The 22,076-nt window shown below is 37.2% G+C and overlaps 2 protein-coding genes across 4 annotated transcripts; one reads left to right on the top strand and one right to left on the bottom strand.

Annotated features, from left to right (window-relative positions):
• Positions 1–2,172: 2,172 nt before the first annotated feature.
• Positions 2,173–16,546, top strand: LOC103715131 (uncharacterized). Of its 3 annotated transcripts, none has more exons than XM_026807703.3 (9): positions 2,173–2,331; positions 10,041–10,158; positions 10,273–10,364; positions 13,208–13,333; positions 13,447–13,567; positions 13,662–13,746; positions 15,431–15,544; positions 15,634–15,673; positions 16,122–16,482. In XM_026807703.3, the coding sequence occupies exons 2-9, from the start codon at positions 10,065–10,067 to the stop codon at positions 16,272–16,274; spliced, it is 825 nt and encodes a 274-aa protein (XP_026663504.2). In that variant the 5' UTR covers positions 2,173–2,331; positions 10,041–10,064; the 3' UTR covers positions 16,275–16,482. The 3 variants fall into 3 exon arrangements, with proteins under 3 accessions (XP_026663504.2, XP_088560716.1, XP_008800886.2); XM_008802664.6 differs by lacking the exon at positions 2,173–2,331 and adding an exon at positions 7,069–7,363 and having other exon boundaries at positions 16,122–16,546; XM_088704590.1 differs by lacking the exons at positions 2,173–2,331; positions 15,431–15,544 and adding an exon at positions 7,067–7,363.
• A 409-nt stretch (positions 16,547–16,955) lies between these two features.
• On the bottom strand, positions 16,956–17,726 carry LOC103715132 (putative calcium-binding protein CML14). Its single transcript, XM_008802665.5, has one exon. It carries the CDS (start codon positions 17,576–17,578, stop codon positions 17,093–17,095), a length of 486 nt encoding a protein of 161 aa, XP_008800887.1. The 5' UTR covers positions 17,579–17,726; the 3' UTR covers positions 16,956–17,092.
• Positions 17,727–22,076: the final 4,350 nt, after the last annotated feature.

Here is a 22,076-nt window from a genome sequence, read left to right as displayed (position 1 = left end):
CTCAGGCTTATCATCTAGCAACCATTTTCATAGGCTTCTTCGGGAATCCCAAACGCCTCTCTCTCTCTCTCTCTCTCTCTCTCTCTCTCTCTCGGAGGCGATTTCCTCTTCATAGTTTTTGGTTTGGAGTGAGATGGTTTTAGAATCTACAGAAGGCGACTTGGTCTAAACTTTACCTTTGACTATTTTTGGACTTCAGCTGCATCTCAAAGCCTTTGATTAATTCATGTTGTGAGAATTGTATAAAATATTGTAGAGGTTCCAATATGGAAACAATTTTTTTGATGCTTTCGGGCAGTCTTTTGTTTCATTTGATTTTTTTTCAGAATCAGCAGCCAATTACTTTGTTCATTTACATTGGGCATGGGCAATATTTTTGATGCTTTTGTTTGTTGCCACTCAGGCCTCAAAATATATGTCATGATCGAGTACTTTTTGAGGTTTTACGATAGAATTTTTCTTTCGTAATTTCGCAGGCAATTTCTATTAAATGTAATATTTTAATAGAGTTTTGGTACTTTTGGCCGGTAGTATCATCTCTTTTTCAGGTCTATCTAGTATGAATTCCACGATTATGCATTTAAAATAATGCTTTGATTCAATCATATGAACTACTTATCATTGTCTTGGAAGCCTTCGGATGAACTCTAAAACAAGTTAGAATATTAATGAGATTCAAATATAGAAACTACTTGTAAATAATAATAATAATAATAAAGAGTAGTTTATATTTATTGTGCATGACACAATCTATGGATCAAGATGTGATCGGAAATAGGGAGCTCCTTGACCATAATTGTTTGCACGTATGTTAACATAGCTTTGTGAGCGGTCATGCACTCGAAACTCATGTTATGTGCATGGATGCTTAGCAGCATTCGGTTCATGAATAAAACAGGCACAGAAGCTTCGGAGATGCCTCATGTTTACCCAATAATTTTCCAGCAACGGATACAAGCATAGATTAGTTATATCCCTCTTTCGTTTTTACAAGAACCAGATATAACATATGATACATCTATTCATTCCAATGTATTCCACTTTCTATCATGCTTGCACCAAATATAGGTTTGAAGTTAACTTAGTCTAATTAAAATTTTAAGAATATTTGTTTATGCATGTCTATTAGGCTTGCTAACTTGTTAAATTACAACTTGAAGGAGAGTTCAGAAATTTAATACAAGGTTTTAAATATGTGGGATAGAAGTATCTTGGTTTTTTTATAGAATGGAATCTTCTGTTGTCCTACTTCATCTTGGCGATAGTCTTTGTCATGCACGTTGGTAGATGTGCTCCATCTCTCTCCTCTCTTTTTTTTTCTTTTTTTTTAAATTCTACTTTTATTTCTTCCCCTTTTTTTTCTCATCCTTATTGCTTCCTCTTTTTTTTTTTTTTTGCTTCTTCTTTCTATTTCATTTCTTCTTTCTTTCTTTTCTTTCTTTTCTTCTATTTTTTCCTTTATTTCTTTCCTTTCTTTCTCCTCTTCATCTTATTTCTATTTTTTTTTTTTACATCTTTCCTTTTTTTTCTTTCTTTCCTCTTTTCCTTTACTCCCCTTGTAGATAGATTTTGGAGTCCGATCTTATCCAAGTCCCGAAATAGGGTAGGATGGTGGGGACGCTCCCCATCCTATTAAAACTTAAAATTTTAATCTAATACTTGATCATGTACGATAACTCTAGAAAACAACACTTTTTAAATGTGAGATTTTGGAATTTAATTTATCCAAGCAATGTGATCGAAGGATATTCAGACGTCATACGATATAATATCTAAAAATATTAGAGTTTGTTTGGATGATTAGGTCTTTATTGAATTCGTGAATTAGGCTAGTATTTATGTATATAGGTTTTCAGATACCCATGAATATAAATTTATTTCAGCCTATGATTTTATAATATTACTGGTTATATTGGCCTGATCTATAAATTTAATGGCAATTTCAGCCCAATCAACCAACCAGATTTTTTTAGTGAGCTTTTAAGAATCATTGTGGAGGCAATGGGACATCGTGTGGGTTCGATGTGCCGCACTTCTGAAGTACAGTCACGTGGACCTGGGGATCCGCGTCCACGCCTATCCGGTCCCGATCCCCATCCCCTTCCTCTTCGAATATTTCTTCTTCGGAGAGCCCTGTTATAAAATGGGCCGAGGGACCATCGTTGTTGAAGAATCGATGGCTGCGGTGATCGAATATCCTCATCCCCCACCACAAGGCTTCCCGATCCGACGTCGTCGACCACTTCGAGCGCAAGTTCTACCAGCGCGTCATCGTAGCTTTTCTCCTAATCCCCGATCCTTTCATCTGCCCTCTTTCGATTCCTTTCTCTGGTATTAAAAAAGAAATATAGCCCTTTTTTAATGTTTTTCGATCCACATCTGATGGGTTTCAAGTGTCTTGTTTCTCCGATACGGATTTTGTTACGGTTATTGTTATTATTATTTCTGTTCTGATTCGTGTTTTCTTGATTCCATTAGTTTTTACTGATGGGATTGGTTCGATAATAGAAGAAGAGAAGAGATTAGAGCTCTTTCTCGGTGTTTTCTATTTGTTTATTACTGTCATCATCATCATCATTATTTTTTGCTTTTTTTATACTAATCATTATTTTTTGCTTGAATCGATGGGTTTTAGACGTATCATCACATTTAATCCTCGCAAATTAATACGAGTGGTTTATATAGATTATGCCTCAACATTATTTTGGATGTCTTTGGTTTGGGATCCCTAAGACCGGTAAGAATATTGATGAGCTACAAATATAGAAACTGCTCATAGAAGGAAATGAGCTGTTTACATTATTTGTATCTCATCAATATTTTATTGTCTAAGATGATCCTTGAAGCCTAACGTTCATTATCTATAAGACTAGTCAGTATATTGTTGGACTTTAAATTCGATGTAAGATATTATTGAGATTCGTCGATGCCATTTTCTTGTAATTCAACAAGCAATTTATATTAAACATAATTTAAGAGATTTTTGATGCTTATGGTAGTTTCATTATCAAGCCCATCTCGTATATTCATGATTATAGATGTGTTTAAGATCACTTTTAGGTTCAGTCATACAAACTACTTATAAGATAAATGAGTAGTTTATTGATTTGGGATCCCTAAGACCAATTAAAATATTGATGAGGTACAAATATAGAAATTGCTTATAGAAGGAAATGAGCTGTTTATGTTATTTGTAACTCATCAATATTTTATTATCTTGGATGATGCTTAAAGACTAACATTCATCATCTATAAGACTAGTCAGTATATTGTTGGACTTTAAATTCGATGTAAGATATTATTGAGATTCGTCGATGCCATTTTCTTGTAATTCAACGAGCAATTTATATTAAACATAATTTAAGAGATTTTTGATACTTATGGTAGTTTCATTATCAAGCCCATCTCGTATATTCATGATTATAGATGTGTTTAAGATCACTTTTAGGTTCAGTCATACAAACTACTTATAAGATAAATGAGTAGTTTATATTGGTTATGCTTCAAGTTACGCCTCAACATTATCTTGGATGTCTTTGGTTTCCGATCCTCAAGACCGGTTAGAATGTTGATGGGGTACAAATATAGAAACTGCTTATAGAAGGCAATGAGCAGTTTACATTATTTGTACCTCATCAATATTTTATTGTCTTTGGATGATCCTTGATTGCCAAATGTTCATCATCTGCAAGCCTAATTAGTATATTGTTGAACTATAAATACCATGTAAGATATTATGGGGAGCAATTTATATTATTTAACAGATTTTCAGTACTTATGAGTAGTTTCGTTCTCAAGCAGATCTAGTATATTCATGATTATTGATGTATTTAAGATAATTTCAATCATACGAAATGCTTATAAAATTAACGAGCCGTGTTTATATTGATTATGCCTCAGCAGTGCCTTGGAAGTCTTTGGTTCAGGATCCCAAAGACCAGTTAGAAGGTTGATAAGGTACAAATATAGAAGCTACTTATAGAAAAAGATGAGCAGTTTATGTTATTTGCATCTCATCAATATTTTTTTGTCTTTTGATGATCCTTGAGGCCTGACAATCATTAAGCTTTAGTAGTATATTGAAACACAAAGTCCAGCTTTCAAGAACCAAGAGAGTTTGTTGCCTAATTGCGTTGGAAGAAATGGCTTCAAATCGGAAGAGATTAGAGAAGAGATCGGATTAGTTATGAGAAGCAGATTGGATTTGGGTCGGATCCCAACGAGATCTAAGCAGGTTCTAGGTTTTTCTTCTCAGGTTTGGATATTGATTTGAGGTTAGGATCACAAACATCTAAGAGTTTATTAGTTTGTAATAAAACCATTTATTAGGACATTTATTAGCTTGTAAACACTTATAACAAGCGCCCGAAACCTAGCATGTTTTTAGGATCATGTATGGAAACCTATCAAACCATCCAAAAATGATTTGTAAGTGGATGGAATGGTCTCCAACCAGGTGAGTTCTTGAACCCTATGCTCTCTCATTCATCTCTGCCCTCTCGTTGCCCTGATCCCCTCCTTCAGTAAATATTTGTTGTTGCCATGGTTACCAATTTCTTATTTTATGCACTATCTATTTTAGATATATATTCACTCTTTCATTTTAATCTTTTAAAAATAGTTAAAATAGAAAGTATGATTACAGATCTTGTTTTAAATAATAAAGATATTAATGAAATTTAAACTATCCCTCAAAATGCTTCTAGTAAATGCTTCTCTCTTTTTTTTAATAAACCGGACGAGTCATATAATCAAACACTTCCATTGGTACACCCACACAACTTAAAAGAGAAATTATAGAGTTGTTGCTGGAAATTGGATCCGGGGGCGGTCGTCGGTCGAGGAGGGGGAGCGGCAGGTGGACACAGGAGAGTGGCGGTCCGTCGGCGGGCGGCGTCCTCCGTCGGGGTGCCTGCAGAAAGGGCCGGGTTTTCCGGCGCCGGCCCTCCGATGCTTAAGTCAGAGAGGGGCAATCTGTGCTTAAAGGAGAAAGAGGAGAACAGTATTTTTAGAGTTTTCTGTGTCCAACCCCCCTTTGAGAAGCAAAGGTTCCCTTTTATAGGGGGTCGGTTTTGTGATGTGATTGGGCGAGACCGTCGTACGGCTCGGCATGTTGCTTGGACTGGCACACGATCGGGTGAATCATTGCGTTGATATCGGAGGTGAGGCCATCGTACGACCCGAGCTGGCACGCGATCGGGTGAATCATTGCATTGATGTCGGAGGTAAGGCCGAGGTCAGAGACTTATCACGGCTGACAGGACTCTGCTGAGCTGATTTGCCGTGGAGAGCTGAGGATCCGCAGATAATAGGAGCCATGCGCATTAATTGTTGAGTAAGCCGGAGGTGCGCATTAATTGTTGAGTAAGCCGGAGATTCGCATTAATTGTTGAGTAGGCCGGAGATTCGCATTAATTATTGAGTGAACCGGGGGTTTGCAGAGATCATGCGTAATAAATGCTGGGGCAGTGGCAGGATATGGCCCTCGGCCGGATCTCAGATGGGTACAGCCGTGGTAGGTGGTTGACAAGGACAGACCTCTGGGGTCGGGAATTCTCCAGGTCGGACGTTCCGAGGTCGGACGCCGACCTTAGTCATCCGAGGTCGTCAGCTATACGGCCTCTTAGAGGCGGGGTTACTATATTGCTGGGGGAAAACCGTATTCCCCCAACAAGAGTACTCGTATAGATGTTAGTCCAGAAAATATCAACAGAATGCCGAGCCACGAACGAATGAACATCAATTTGTGCCAAGCCGTGCAACAAGAATGTCCATATCTTTTATGAAATCATAGTTGGAAGAGTATGATATGCATTCACCAAAGTCTAAAAGCAAGGATGAAGATCACAAAATCTTTCATAACTCAAAAGTAGCGATACTTTTGGTCGTGTAAATTACATTATTAAACTTATGGTGCTTCGGTGAATGATAAACCTGTCAAATAGCATGAAACGTCAAAGCAAGACTGTGGGTACGTTTTCTCCAAGTACCTCTTGGTACGGCACAAGAGCGTAAATCCTGTTTAGTGAATGCTCCACCAACATTTAACTATTAATTTATCTAACATTGCAACTTTGCCTTGATCTTTAATCTCCTCCTATGTAATATAGTTTAATATAATAAATGTAATGTAATGCAATATAATCATTATAATGCAAACTCAACCATCTCATGATTATTTTATGTGATCAGGGCACGTATGGAAAGAGGATGCTTCTTTTAAAGATCTATCAAAGTAATAATATTTTTTTTTTGCACAAATACCATTCTAAAAATTTAAATTTGCGTGAATACTTTTTTAAATTTTATATTTATTTCTGTATTTTTATAAAACATTGTTTTTGCATAAATATCCATAATATAATGGTTCTTCTAGCACAGTAAATAAAAACCATATTTATTTTAATTCAAAATAAAATAAAATTTTGAAACTATTATTTTTGTCCTCCATCACGCTTGTCTTATAAATATTTTGTTTTGTCCATCCATCCTTAAGGATATTTTAGTCATTTTAATTTAAAATCGTTACTTTTTTAACAATATTAGATGGTGTAGGTACCTATGCAAAAATAAAAATAAAAAAATAATAAAACAAATATTTTACGAAAATATACATGCAAATATTAATTTGAAAAAGATATTCATGCAAAATTCGATATTTAAAAAAATATTCATAAAAAAAAAGTCTTGTAATTTAATATAATAAATATAATGTAATGCAATATAATTATCATAATGCAAACTCTCCGGTGATCATTGGCCGTTCAAACAACCATCTTATGATTATTTATGTGATCACGGCATGTATGGAAAGAGGATGCTTCTTTCAGATCTATCAAAATAAACCAAAAAAAAAAAAAAAGTAGTTGCAGTTAGCGATTGTTAATGATAATTTACTCTCGCACAATTCAAGTGACAAGAGAAAGGAGGAAAAAAAATAGCAAACAGCTTTGCAGCCATCCATACGGCCGTGATCGTTCCGAAATGTTTGGAGTGCTTCAAGATCCGTGCAGATCGCGATCCGACGGGCGACGTCGCGAAAGAAGATCGATAATTCTTACGCGCGAAAGATACAACCCGAACCCTGGCCGAGGGAGTGGTCGCAGCTGCCGCCCGCTGCTGTTCTCGGGGTTCTGTTTATTTTCCTCCGGCTAAGCCGGTTGACCGCATCGTTCCGAAGAGCGCGATGGGGGAAGGCGATGACGATCCGCAGAGGATAAAGAAGATTGCGGCGGCGGCGTATGACTACGAGAGCGATCCCCGATGGTCGGAGTACTGGTCGAATATCCTCATCCCTCCCCATATGGCCTCTCGATCCGACGTCGTTGACCACTTCAAGCGCAAGTTCTACCAGCGCTTCATCGTAACTTTTCTTCTCCTCCCCATTCTTTTAATTACCCCTCTTCGGATTCCTTTTTCTGGTATTAAAAAAAAAAATAACGCTTTTTTATTGATGGGTTTCATGTGTCTTGTTTCTGTTTTGATTCTTGTGTTCTCTTGATTCTTTTAGTATTTACTGTTGGTATTGGTTTGATAATAGAAGTAAAAGAGGAGATTAGGGCCCTTTCTTCGTGTTTTCTAGTTGTTTATTACTATTATTATCATTTGCACATCCATTTTTCTCCAGTTGTAAGATAACCAGTGCGTGATGGTTGACTTCTCTATGTGTATGTTAGATCTTGGTGTTCAGAGTCATAACATTCCGATTTGTTGAGGTACAAAAGTGATGTATCTGGGTGGCAATCTACCTTTGTGAAACATGTCAACCGGTGCCTGGGTTCCCGCGATCGTAGGGGAACTCTCTTGTTTGCTCTAGCAATTTCTAGTCCCTTTAAACGAGCTACTGCTTCGGCCACCAGCAGATCGCAAGCTACTGCTTTGGCCTCGAGCAGATCACAAGCGATCACCTGATCTGGTCCCCAGCATGTAACAAAGCTGAAGATGCTCTTCAGTGAATTCTGCTTGTTTAGCGTTCTTATAGATAAATTCCTTTCCTTCGATCAGTGACTGAACAAATAAAGTTTCAGCTGAAGTCCTGTGGTCTGTAAAACAACCTGAGTTTCTATTTTCCCCAAATACTATGCAAGGAAAAAACCAGGACAGCAACTGAATATTCCATTACCAATCCTTGAACCATATAATTTCCTTGTAGAGTTCCAGTAACGGGTTTATGATTGCTGGACTGCTTTAACCACAATTCTTGCGAAATCAGTGCCCAAATATGGAGAAGATCTGTACAATGGAACAATATATGTGAAATTCTTAAGGACGTGCTGCTGTCTAAGACAAGCCCCTATGCGGAAGAAGAGTGTATATAGAAAGCCTGTCATGCAGAAGGTTCTTGAAAAAAGATCAAACCTTTGGGCTGGTTGGGAGATCCAACATCTTGTTCATATTGTTCGGCAATCTCCTGGAGTTGTTGATAGACATGCAAATTTGAATACCACTAGGGGTATAAGGCCAAGTAATATGATCCCTTTGCATCCCTTTACGTGTTATCTGTTTGGGAGGAAAATCTTGATGTATTGGAGCCTTGTTCAATTGTCCATTCCAATTTGAGTTTGCTACTTTTCTTAACTTTGCAATATATGCCTGATTAAAAGGAAAATCTCTCTTGTTAAATTTTTTTGGGGAGTGGGAGGGATCCTTCAACCAGTTTGAATCAGCTTCTTAAAAGCCTTATACATCCATTGCCTTATGGCTGCATCTTAACCCATAGGTAATCCTTCTGCCGCAGCACATGAGTCCATCTAGCCAGCCTGGAATCGCAAAAACAAGGCTCAAAAGGGTTTTCTTTGATTGGAAGATATACTCTCTTTGTCATTGGTGGATTTTCAGAAAAAATTTAGGTTTTCCTGTAGTTCCCTTGCTTTTGTTCGTATTAATTGTAATGGATGGATGGCTAACCTATGGAGGTTCTGGTGTTACCATTCCATGCTCCATAATAATTGTCAAGGTAAGATGCAGCTGTCAAATTTCCCAGCCTTCAAAATAAAAAAATTGGAGAAAAGCTTCATTTCCTCTATTTATTGAATGTGATGAGAGTGCATTCATTTTGATGATTTGGATGGTATTTTAACTTATACCATAGGAAAGGGCTCTTTTGATGTGACAAACAAATTTTCTTCCATCAACTGGCCTTTCTTAGTACAGTTGTCAGTGCATACCATAGAAAAGGGCTCTTTTGATGTGATAAACAAATCAGCCTTTTGAAGTCGATGCTTACCCATGCTTGCACTTGAACCGAGGATGGTGGACTAATGCCTAGAGTTGTTGGTGAAGGCTGATTTGTTGAAATCTTAGGAAAGACAAATAGACTCCTTCAAAGTTGGAACTAAGGTTCATTGTCGTCAAAGAAAAGCTTAAGACTGTATAAGAGAGAAGCATGGAGTTTTGAAGAAGAGATGTGTCAAGAAGTTCAGATAAATAGAAAACTAGAAAAGCTAAAAGCTTCAGGGACCGGATTTTTAGATAGCGCGCATGACTTTGGGATTTGGTTACCTTGGTGATGTGGCTAACATTCAAGGATGATTTTATTGTAGTGTGTCGATCATTATGGCTTAACAAATATAATGTAAAATTTCATTTATGATATATGTCTGTATGTCTGAACATATGAATGTATGTTTGCATGCATGTAACCGTATATGCATGTATGTTAGTTTCTGAGATTGTTATTTGTTGCTTTGAGGGGTTGCTATATCATTACCATGCTGCAAGAAAATAAAATTTTTGGCTTCTAATCAAAAGAAAATAGGTTCTTAACTGAATTTCCAGAATTTTTCTTCTTTAGATTTCTCTAAGGGTTGATTGCCATGTGTTTTAATGCAACATTTTCCTAATGGTTATATTTGTTTCATGATGACTGTAAGCTGTGAATAAAATGTTATCTGCTGTTTTGGTCTTGATTATGTGTCGTGCTGTAGTTTCTCCAATATAATGCTGATGTCGGTTCAGTTATTCCCAGAAAATATAAATTTCCAATTTTGATTGTTATTTAGTTTGCTGTTTTCAGTTCTGACAGTCCTTATCATATATAGGACCCCAATTTTGTGGTTGAGGCAATGTCCTCAACTAGTGCCTCCTCTCAGTCAACTAGACCATCGGTGAGATCTTCATCATCTTCGGCTACAGAAAATGCAAGGCCTCATAGCTCAGGTGGAGAGAAGCTTGCTGAAGCTTTTATTGCTGTCATCTCACCATATATGCCATCAGGAATAAGTTAATCCTTTATTTTCTTAGTGTGTCTTGTGAACTAAATCTGTGGTGCAGGATCTGGTACGACAACATCTGCACCACCAGGGAGGAATGCAAATTCCTTGCAGCTGGATCAACGGACTATACATTTTTCTGTCAATGCTTGGGTACAGAGAAGCAGCTACTTTTTTGATGAATGCTTAATGTCACACAATATTCTGATCATGTTCTGTTTCCTTAATTTAGTAGCATTCCTTCGACTGTTTCAGACTGTCATGCGTGAATTACATAGGGATCTTTATAATCATGAACTGATGGAGATATAACAAATATGAGGAGGCAAGCATTTTAAATGCTTGATAAGATTTAAACGAGAGAAAAGTAGAATTGTACTGGTACAGTCGAACAGTAATAGATTAGTACACTTATTGTAGTTTAAGATGGAGATGTGCTAGAACATTAAAGAAATCTTCCTTGAAAAAGACAATATTCGTTCCAAAACCACCAATATGGTATATTTCAGAACTCTTAAGTGGAACCACAAGCAACCTAACTCTGAAAAAAAAAAATCAGCCTTCACAAATTATAAGAAGTCTTGCAATCTGACCAAGGTTTGCCCAACTGAATAAAGCAAATTTTGATAAAACTAGTGCATGGTTTATGCAAAATTATATTGCACTCGTGCCATTGCTATTCATGTCCACATGTTCTTATTAATAAGCTCAACTTTCTTGGAATCCCAACGCCACCTTCTTTTTCTTTTTTTTTAAGGGAAGAGGTGCGACCTGATAAATACATTGAAAAAATGCCTAGTGAGAATAAATGCCATTGTAATACTATTGAAGTTTGGAAAAGCTAGGGGATTATTTATATTTCTTTTTCTTTCATAAATTGAGGATCATGTTTTCTGTCATGTTTAGGTTTTCTTTCCTGTTCCCTTTTCATGTGATCGACAACCAACAGTTTTCCCTTTTGTTTCAGTTGAACCGAAAATAATTAAAATTTGAATTTGTTCTCAGTGAACTTTTCTCTTGCTTGGGGACAGCTAACCTCTTCATCATCAAATCAAGAACTCTAATCTCATTAAAGATTCTAGCTTTCCTGTTGTTGACCTTTCAAAAGAACATTTTTCTTTTACTTTCAATTTGACTAATTTGGTTTGGCCTATGACTAACATGAAAACATGCATTTTTTCTTTTGTTTTTTCTTTAAATCTAACCTAATGCACTCATTGACAACTGTAGTTGTCTTTGACATTCATAGTGTTGTTAGTGTTATGGCTCGAAATACTAATGTTAGTATATAACTGACTGTGGAGAATGAGTTTCCTGTTTATGAAAGTTTAAACAATATGAAATTTAAACTTAATTATTTTATCAGAGTCGATTACGTACTTGATTAAAATGCTTCTGTGGATTTCTTGCCAAGTTGTTGTAATATGATAAGTATAATGTTTGCTTTTCTTTGAGTACAAATTACTTGGATGATTAGCTTTATTGATATATGGTAGAAATATAATTGAAGATAGTCAAGCATGGTAAAGTGGAAGGTGGAGGAGATGAGACTAAAAGTTGAACTGTATAAGTGATTGACTTAATATTTGACTTTTTTCAGCAATTGATTTAGTGTTTGATGGATGAAGGAATCTTATTTTTGTAGTTTTTCTATGATAATCTTGAATTAAGTATAGGCATCTCATTTTCCTTTTCTTTTCATTTCAGAGGCATGGAGGCGTAAAGTGAAACCTTTCAAGGCCTCTTTGGGTAATCCAGTGGGAAATCTGTCCAAATCCTGTTGGACTTGTGAATTGGACAGCCCATTTGGGAATGTCTCGCATCAACCTGACTCCACCCCAGCCCATATTTTGTAGGAGGGGGGAAAATGACTTCCATGGGTCCTTTTTTCCCTTGCAATATTTGAGCATCTCCATCTACCTCATCGTTGCCTATTGTCCGCCCCCTCTCCTCCCCCTTCCTATCCACCCACGCCCCCTCGGTCTCCGACTCCTGCAGGATACCCAAACAGGCCCTTATTGTTTAACATATCATCTATGATACTTACATGTAACACAGAATGTTAGCATCATGATGCTCTGAGGGTTTAAGCATCACATATATGATGACGCTTAGTGCCTTTATATCTCATAATATGTAAAAGGGACTATACATGTCAGGTGGGATTGAAAGTAGTTGTTCATAATATAGGTGCAGAATAAATCTAGGTTGAGGGGGTTCCTCGACAGCCATTTTCTAGATAATACTTTAGACTAATGTTATTAGTCCTAGATCAGACATTCACCCAGCTAAGGGTTTAAGTCACTGGGTCATTGGTTCAACCATTCTTCAACTGGTCTGACCTTTATATACTTAGAATTAACATAATCACATAATAATTACAAAATATATATTATTTTTTTAAAATATGGAAAAATATATATTTATATGTAATACAAATTTGTGTCCCGCCTCCTATCAATAAAAACACTCTTCTTTTAATATATCGTTTTATTTTCACTATCCACTCAATGACTAAGAAAGGGAATTAAGAGATGCATAAACGGAATTGGAATGTGTGCTTATCAAATCTGCTCTAAACAGTCTTCATTTATTTCCTCTTGAATTATGTGCCGGGCATGTGCCTTGAACTAGACTGATGCGCGAGAGAGAGAGAGAGAGAGAGAGAGAGAGAGAGAGAGAATATTTGAAGTTCTGTGCAGTAACCTGGGAAAGGCACCCTTTACCACATCACTGACATATAAATCTTTAGGCTTCAAAAGCCCAAATTTATTTCTATTTTATCTGTATAGATCACTTTCTTTAATAAATGGTCTACCTTTTTTTTTGTAATCATGTTTTATTTATAAAAGTTCCTTAGTATATGTTCTGCCATGTTTCACACAGTCTACACTCTTCAGTTCACAATTTTCTTTCTTTAATGTCCTCTTCCTTTTGTTGAAGATGGTTGCTGCATGAATTATATTAAGATTATGTTTACACTTTGTGCCTGGAAGGTATTATTTGTTGCTGTGCTTGGGATCCTTCCAGTTGTGCCAAGACATCTTTCAAACAAGGCATATCGATTGTCCTTGCTGGGCACCACATGCTCCTCATTTTATTCTTTGTACATTCTCTATGGGGTATAATTCTCACCATTAAACCCTTTTTGTTCATATTTACTCTAGGACTTAGTCACGGGTTTCGACTGTTACCTATGTCTATTTATTTATCAGTTTTTTTCTCTTCTTTTTAGAAACCAAGGGCATGGAATCTACCTGCCATTCAAGCATGGTTTCAAACTGTGATAGCAACCAAAGATTTCATCCGTTTAATATACAGCCTCCTGTTTGTTACATCTCAACTACATTTCAAGTGTAAGTATTATTGACTCTTTACACTGGATAGTACCTTATAAAGTCAATCTTTTACCAGTTTATTATTATCTATTAATTCCAATTTCTCTGGCAGTTGCTTTGGTACCTGTCCTTTGCTGGGCACTTGAACATGTCGCCAAATTCCTTAGGCGTAATTTTGCACATTCCTCTTTGTACAGGTAGATAAGCTCAAGCTTGATTTAGTGATTCTTTATCAGAAGCAAATATGAATTTGTTGAAGACTAAATCTATCTTCTCGTGAATTTCAATTCGTAGTTTGTGATGATTTAACCAACGTTATCTATAAATACATGAAGTTTGTAAAGGTTAAATATGCAAGTTTGGTATGAGTTTGGTTTCACCATGTGCTTGAATATTTTTAGTATGTATATTGGGAAAGGCATGTAGATCTTAAAGCTCAAGAGTTTCCTTTTCATTTTCAAAGCCTCTTTTTAAGTTCCAACAAATTATTTTGAGTGTTGCTACCTCTGCAATCCATTCCACTGATGGGGGTAGTAACAAACATATGAATAAATGTGGTCTTGCAATTTGCTGCCTAATAGGAATATTTTAATTTGACTGGAGTAAAAAAAGCTTTTGGTGTGGGATGAGGGAATTTAAAATGGGGAATGTTTTACTGGCAGAATGACTGGTTATGAGTACATGTAGAACACTTCGATGTTTGAACTAACACTGGTGCTGGAAATTCAGGGAAAATTTAGATACACTGGAAATAATAGCTTTTGGTGTAGGACACTTCGATGTTTGAACTAACACTGGTGCTCAAACAAGTTTAACACCGGCAGAATGACTGGTTATGAGTACATGTTTTAGATACAACAGACCTTTTTTATTCTTTTTAATTTTACTTGGGATAAATGTTAGACTTAGATTGATATGGAAATAATAGCAAGAAGGAAGAAGAAGATCTCTTCAGAGAGAGTTGTGAAAAGTGATGCTGAGATTGTAAGATCCAAGCAAGTTAAACTTGTTTACTCAGGGTCTTTAATTCAGGGAAAATTTTGCAAAAGAGTTGGTCAAAGTCAATCTTGCTCGTAAAATTGTCAGTTATCATTTCTAAAGTATGTCCTTCAACATGTAACCCTGAAGTAGACCCATAGTTACCTCAGAAATGGTTTATAATAAACCTTCTGAAATGAGACTACTCCACTTCACTGACTTGTTATAGACTTCATAATATTATGCTGTGAAATTTGTGTCATAATCATCTGCCATAGAGTTCCATAACTCACTGTTTCACTCAATTTAAAATTGGATTTTCAGTTAGTCAACTTTGGTTGTCAACTTAACTAGGTTTCTTCTTCCACATTTCTTCCCTTAGTATATAGTAGTGTTTTTTTTTTTAAAAAAAAAAAGTTGCTCCCAGCATGTTTCTTTATGGTTAACTTTGGATAGGTTTTCACGATGTTCTGAGGTATGCTAGTGACTGTGGAGACTTACTGGCAAAGTGTATCTAGAATGTTTCTGTGCATTTAATATTGTCTTACTGTATCCTTTTCTTCATTTTCATCTTGCCATGATTTTCATAACAGAATGGTATAGACACAAAGTTAAAACATCTCTATATTTCTCAAGATAAAATAATAGAAGTTAAAACATCTCTATTGGCTCATTCTGCTAGTTGCAGTATCATATCCCATGATGCTATTATGTTGTAGTGCATTAGTGCTACATCTGTTGCATGTAATTTCTTTTGATAATGAAGTAATCATGTTACTTTTTTTAACATGTATTGAATTGGTGGTGGATATGATCTATCATCTTATTTAGCTTTCCCACTACCTCTACTTTTTCCTAGAATTAAGAATCTAAAGTTGAACTTCTTATCGGATGTGCGAATAGGAAGTACTTGGAGGAACTTTGTTTGTGGGTGGAGAGTAACGCTAATACACTTGGCATTCTGAGTTCACATGCTGAGATTTCACTGGGTTTTCTTTTAATTATGTCGCTGTTCTCGTGAGTCAATCTTACCAAATTCCATTATTTGCTTTCCTTTGCCCTTTACATACCTTAGCACCTTTTAAACTCTGGTTTTGCTGATGCAGGTGGCAGCGCAACATAATTCAGACATTCATGTACTGGCAGGTCTGTTTCATTTTCTTTTTATTTTTTTTATTCTGCAAAATCTCTATACTCTATTTTCTCCAAGTGTGTTATTGGTGAAAATATCTGTATACAAGCAAAAACCATATTGGATTCCTTCAGACATCATTTGTTAATACAACCAAGACCAGATGGTTGTCATCGACCACAATAGTTAGCTGTGTGGATCATATTGCTGGCAGTGTGCCCATTTAAAACTAGAGCTCTGATTGAGTCTCCTATAAATCATTTGCTGTGTGTTTGCATTTAATCATGTCTTAGAGTAACCAGCCTTGCTATAAAGCAATTTAGATCCTTGTAAGAATTATTTTTAGTTATTTCTTCTTCATTGTAATTTGGCTTTAACCCCTAAAGTCTCTTTCAGCTTCTTGCTCCTTTCTGGTAGGCTGTATTCTAACTATACCTGATATGCGTGTGATTATGCTCGCAGCTGCTGAAACTCATGTACCATGCTCCTACAACTGCCGGCTATCACCAAAGTATGTGGTCCAAGATTGGTCGGTCTGTCAACCCTTACATCGACCGGTACGCCCCATTCTTGAACACCCCCATATCTGCTGTCCGCAGATGGTGGTTCAGGTAGAAGGAAGACTGGATAGCAAAGGAATGAGAAGAAATTTGAAGATTACCATCTTTACTATCTGAAGAAAATCTTGGCATGGGAAAAAGTAGCTCTGTTTCAGAGAAAGCAAAACCTTTCACAAGTTATAACTTGCTTTCCCCTTTCACTGCGCACGATTTTACTCTTTTTGTCTATGCTACAGTCAATTATGAAAAGTATCTATTGCAAACCTGAGTTTTTGTATCATTCACATATTGAAATTGTGGCTGCAACACCATGCTAGTTATCAGCAACTCTACTGGATCTAATTTTGGCCGTGCGCTGAATCATCGTCTTCAGTCATTTGTGGGGTAACTGGCTAGATGAACTTGCGTGCTGGATGGGTTTTGGTATCCAAAGCTCTATGATTTGTGATTCCTGGAAAAAATTAAAGCAGTTTCATATGAGGTGCATGGTGGCCTCCTCTATCATGAACTCTCAGGGGTTGGATAGTCCATTCCCTCTTCAGCTCTTCTCAATTGGGACTCCATTGCTGCTGTGCTGGTGTTGTGTACATTGTCGTTTGGGTTTTCTATACGAATGTCTGGAACAAGATGACACCACAAGATATAATAACATTCCCCAAGGGGCTTTCAGTGAAACAGGGGAAGATCATTAAAAAAAAAATGTCCTGCATTTCTACCACATTAGAATTTACAGTCATCTTCCAATCTCATCATCCCTTAGATCTGTACATTTTATTACAAAACCTAACAAGAATAATAAACACCCTATCAGAATAAAACCAAGTGGGACACCGGTTGACCAGGGCACCGAGTTGATGAGGTCCTCCGGCGAATCTAGGAGACGGCGAATCCAAGGAAGTCGGCGGCGGACTTGGCCATGACGGCGGCAAACTCCGTGAAGCTAATAACACCATCGCCGTCGGTGTCAGCCTCGTGCATCATCTCGGTGAGCTCGCAGAAGGTCAGCGGCTGTCCCATCCGCGCCATCGCCCGTGCCAGCTCCGCCGCCGATATGTAACCATTGCCGTCGCGGTCGAACGACCGGAAGACGTCGAGGAGCTGTGCTTGGTTGACGAGGGCCTGCTCGCTCATCAAGGGGGCGATGGCGTCGGCGAGCTCGTTGAACTCCACGGAGCCATTTCCATTAGCATCCATCTTCGAAAGCAAGGCATGAAGCTGGTCTCCGGTTGGCTTCAAGCCGAGGGAGCGGAGGAGGGCGGCGAGCTCCAGCTGGGTGAGACTGCCGTCGGAGTCCATGTCGAACCGGGCGAAGATGTCCCTCAGCTGCTTGAGGTGCTCGCCTTGAAGCCGGCGACCCATCGCCAAAGAAATGGAAACAGCCGATCGATACTCCAAAGGGAGAAAAAAAATATGATGATAGAAAGAGAAGGGGGGAAGAGTCCGGGTGGGGTTTTGAAGAAAAGTTGTTCGACGTGTGAGGTGGGAGAAGGTTGGTAGTTTCTAATGGGAAGGTGGGAGGAAGGCGACGGTGCGATGGTTTGTATCTTTCAGCAGTGCGGTGGCCTCGGTGGTCGTCTTGGTGAAGAGATGGAAGGGTGGGAATGGGATCTACGAAGGGGGGAAGTGATATTTTTTGTGCGCTGGTTCTATTTTAGAGAAAGGCGACGCGGAAAGGACCAAGGCAAGCGCGTGGACGATGGATTTGGTCGTCAGTTGGGGCCGAGCAACAGATCGGTCAGAGGGAGTGAACCGGGTCCAGGCGAACATTCAAAAGATCGGGTTCGTTTCTATATATGGTGGAAGTTTGACTTTATGAAGGACAGACAGCTGTGAGTTGTTGTAACCCGGAATCTAACAGCTATGTTCCTCCGTATCGAGCAAACAAAATGGTACCAATTTGCTGCCATTCTTGTTGGATATGATTTTTTTTTATGTAGAATTAATCTATAATTAGTCTTGGTGTCTAATAACGAGAAATAAAATGGTATTAAGGGCATGAAAGGGGGAGAGATGGGTGGAGGTGCGAGTTAACCTTGTTGGAAAATTTTTGAATAGAATAATCTACTAGAATATAATTAAAAGATTGAAAAAAGCTTATCGAAATCGAGGCGTGTGATTTACACGACCTAAAAACGTGATTTGCTCCTTACGTATGGGTTTACGACAAAAAAAGATAAAAAGTAAGAAGTTGAAGAGTAAAAGAACTATTTTTTTGGAAGAAACTCTTGGAAGATAGACTACTAGAAATAGAGAGAGATTGAAGTTGCTAAGAATTAATCATTCAGAAAACCGATACGGTGGAGCGTTTTCGAAAGCGTCTAAAGAAAATGATAAGAGCATTATCCTATATTTTAAAACATATAAAATTTAAGAGATAAAGCTGATATATTTATTTTTAAAATTAAATTTTTGTTTTTTAAGTTAAAACTCTAATAATTTTTTTATAACGTAACAATTCGATTTGAGTTTTAATCTAGTCCAAAACTTTCATTCTAGGAAAAAGCAAATGCAACAAGGGTAATAATTATTTGCCTCAGTGGATCTTGAGAAGTGGTATATATATCCTTGAGATGATCCTAATATGAGTCTAACTTTCTCCTTTCGAGCACGAGAGAGAGAGAGAGAGAGGATGGATGTTTCAGAACAAGGTAACTTTTTTACTCTTGATTTTGCTATTTCTTTTCTTTTCTTTTCTTTTTTCAAAGAAAAGGCATGTTAATTGTTACCAGATTTGCATGCCCAACTTGATTTGATTATAACTGCAAGTGTTTGTGATGCAGGAGACCTGGTCAGCTACGTACCTCTCCCGTTAGGTGAAATGGAAAAAATGAAGAGATTTTCTAATTCCAAATAGAAAAGGACAACCAGAGGAAATTGCCATTTTAATGCAGCCCCTAAGCTTTTCTTCGCATGCATGCACAGAAGAATAGGACCTTTTTGATTTACTATATTCATAATTCATACTAATATTTTGGGGTCCTTTTTAAGTGCAACAAGATTTAAAAGCATAAATGCACTTCCTTTTTAAGAGAAAAGTTGTAGGTAATATTTCCAAAGATAAATCTTGTAAAATAATAATCTCAAATATGAATCTCTATAGTAAATATCTATCTATGTCTTCCCAGGACAAATCAGTATTACAAGCTTCCTGTTTGTGCAAGGAGGATGACAATAATACCTTTGCTAACTCCAAAATAATGTCTTCAAGTTTATATTATTGAATTGTGAGAGCACGAAAGCTTTACCCCTACATGGGGAGAGATTGTTCCTGTGTTTTAAACTTGTGACCTCCAAGACACAATAGAGCAATCTTATCTAACACCAAAGACTCACTATCAACACTTGCATTAAAAAAATCATACAAAATGGTTTGTTTCTTTGGATCCCAATTTCAGATTTGCTGGAAGGAAAGGTTTAGCTCTGCTGCACAGCAATTTTACTATAACAGGCGCAGTGCAGGGGTGGCTTGGACATTCATGTTTCACAAATTCACTTTTTCCCAAGCCATCGCGCAAGCTTTACTAGTTATTATATCATCTGTCAAACATAATCTCAAAATCTGCCATGCATCGCCTCGCCCTAGTGGGTTTTTTTTCCTTGCACCATGAAGAATACCTGAATGGTATTCATTTACCAGAACCAGGAACGGAGGATAAAAAAGAGAGAGGAAAAGAAAAGAAGGCTGAAATATATTATGACCATTTTCTATAATTTCAGCATTGTAAGGAGATTTCTGTAAGATGCAAGAATGAAAAGAATCAATCTGGGCAAGAAAGGAGAACATTCAAAACTTACATATCTAATACCAAACGAAAAATATTGCGACAAACTTGCCTAGCAACTGAGCTCAGTCTGAATGTCATTCAGAACTTTCTTTTTTATTGTCAGGGTCTGCAAATAAAAGCAGCAAGCCAGTGAGATTATATCCAGTTTACAATCGACAGTCAGCTGAGCAAGTGGCTTCTAAGGCTTATGGACTGCATGCTGTACTTTCCTTTGATCTGATCAACTCTGGCGTCGAGTTGGGCATCAACCTTACTGACCTCTGGTACATCATGTGGCAGAACTCAGGAGTCAGGATCATCTGGCCACCGTTCAAACTGTACTTGCTGATGTTCCATATAACTGATAATTTAGCCAGATGAATGCATGAGACAACCAATCTTTGATATGAAAATTGGTGACCATGGATGCTGATAATCTACTCTAAATTCAACCCAAAATCTAAGATATTGGTTGGAAAAAATTATCATGTTGATTTCAGATGCAGGACAACTAATTAGAATACATAATGGATAGGATTCAGATCTCAACGATTATGAAATAGATGAATGATTAGCCGAATGTAAATGTACAATGATATAAAAGTAAGACCTGCGAGTCTATGGAAAAAGACCAAAGACAGCCGTAGGCACATGTAACTGAAGCTGATTTGGATCCTACTGCCCTTATCTGTTTCAGATTGAATTGAATATCTTTACAAATGTTTAAATGCTGGTTTTGGGATACAAGAGTTCTGAGTGGATTCAGGTTTAGATTTATATACGAATCTAGCCAGCCACCACCACCTCGTTATTACATATGCAACCTTGAGGAAGACAGAAGAAAAAAAGGAAAAAATAAGACAACAACAACAATGTCATATCACAAAAAGAGTTGACTAGAAGAACTAGAAAATCATAATTGCGAAGGGTTGACTGCCTTAATTTATAGTGACAGCAATTCTGATGTGGATGCTGAGGCATACCTTCAGACAACAGCTTACAGAGACATGCTGATCAAAGACACCTAAGGCAAGCACTGGAAACGATGTGAAGAAGATATTATACAATGACATGAACCAGTCATTATATGCAGGTTTCCCTGAGAAGGATGTGTATTCCTCGAATTAAAAAACAGTGATACCAAAGGTGATTTTCTTATAAAAGTAGTATATCTGCAAAGCAGCACAAGGAACATGTCAACGACATGTAATGAAGAGTTCTAGCTTGAATTTTCGAAAGCAAAAGTTGCACCATTGATGAGATCCTTCTGAAGCACCAGTGTCCATGCACTAGTAAGCTCTTGAGAAATCGAAACTGTGAAATAATGGTGTCACTTGACACAACAGCCTAGATTTGTACAGTATTTGTCAGAAGAGAAATAAACAAAAGAAGATGCCTAAAACTGCAATTTCAAACAATTATGGAGGAACAAGTCTGCATTATGAAGTTTAATTACATATTTCCAGCATAAGTTAAAAGTGATATTCCAAAAGGCATCATATTTTCAGACAATTCAGCAGTGTTCCTTTTTTAGATAATCATTATGTACATCAAATTAAGAAAGAAAAGCCTGAGTGAAGTTATGGTCTCAGGGACCTGCATTCCTTTAACACTGCTGATGCTGATCCCTATGTCTGCTTCTCGAAGCATGCCTACATCATTAGCACCATCACCAATTGTTAATGGTAGTTTACCAGTGCCATCTACCATGTGATGGACCTGAGATAATGGGTTTTTTTTTTTTTTTGCTCTATCGAGGGAGATTATCTACAATTCTGAAAATTAAAAGGTAGAGAAAACAGAGTGCTAAGTATGGTAAATCTCAGCATTTTCTTTTTAGTCTAGTATAATGGAAAATTTTCAGTATGAAGGGCAGAGTCCTTGGAGTTGAACTTAAAATAATGATGAAGCTTTTAACTTCGGCCTGAAGTTTAGGGCCCTCATGATCAGGAACGAGTTTTATGAATTGGAATGGAAAAAGGCATATGGAAGCAGGTAAAAAATTGCGAACAGCATCTACAATAAAATAAACAGGACAATAACAGAAGGTTGGAGAAATCTGCTAACTTCTGCAAGCCTGCACACACTAGTCC

The sequence above is a fragment of the Phoenix dactylifera genome, chromosome 9 (genome assembly GCF_051530095.1).
Source record: "Phoenix dactylifera cultivar Ajwa chromosome 9, Ajwa_hap1_PhDact_Kaust_v1.1, whole genome shotgun sequence".
Taxonomy (NCBI): Eukaryota; Viridiplantae; Streptophyta; class Magnoliopsida; order Arecales; family Arecaceae; genus Phoenix; species Phoenix dactylifera.
The sequence above is the reverse complement of the archived record's forward strand: the minus strand, read 5'-3'. Positions and strand labels throughout refer to the sequence as shown.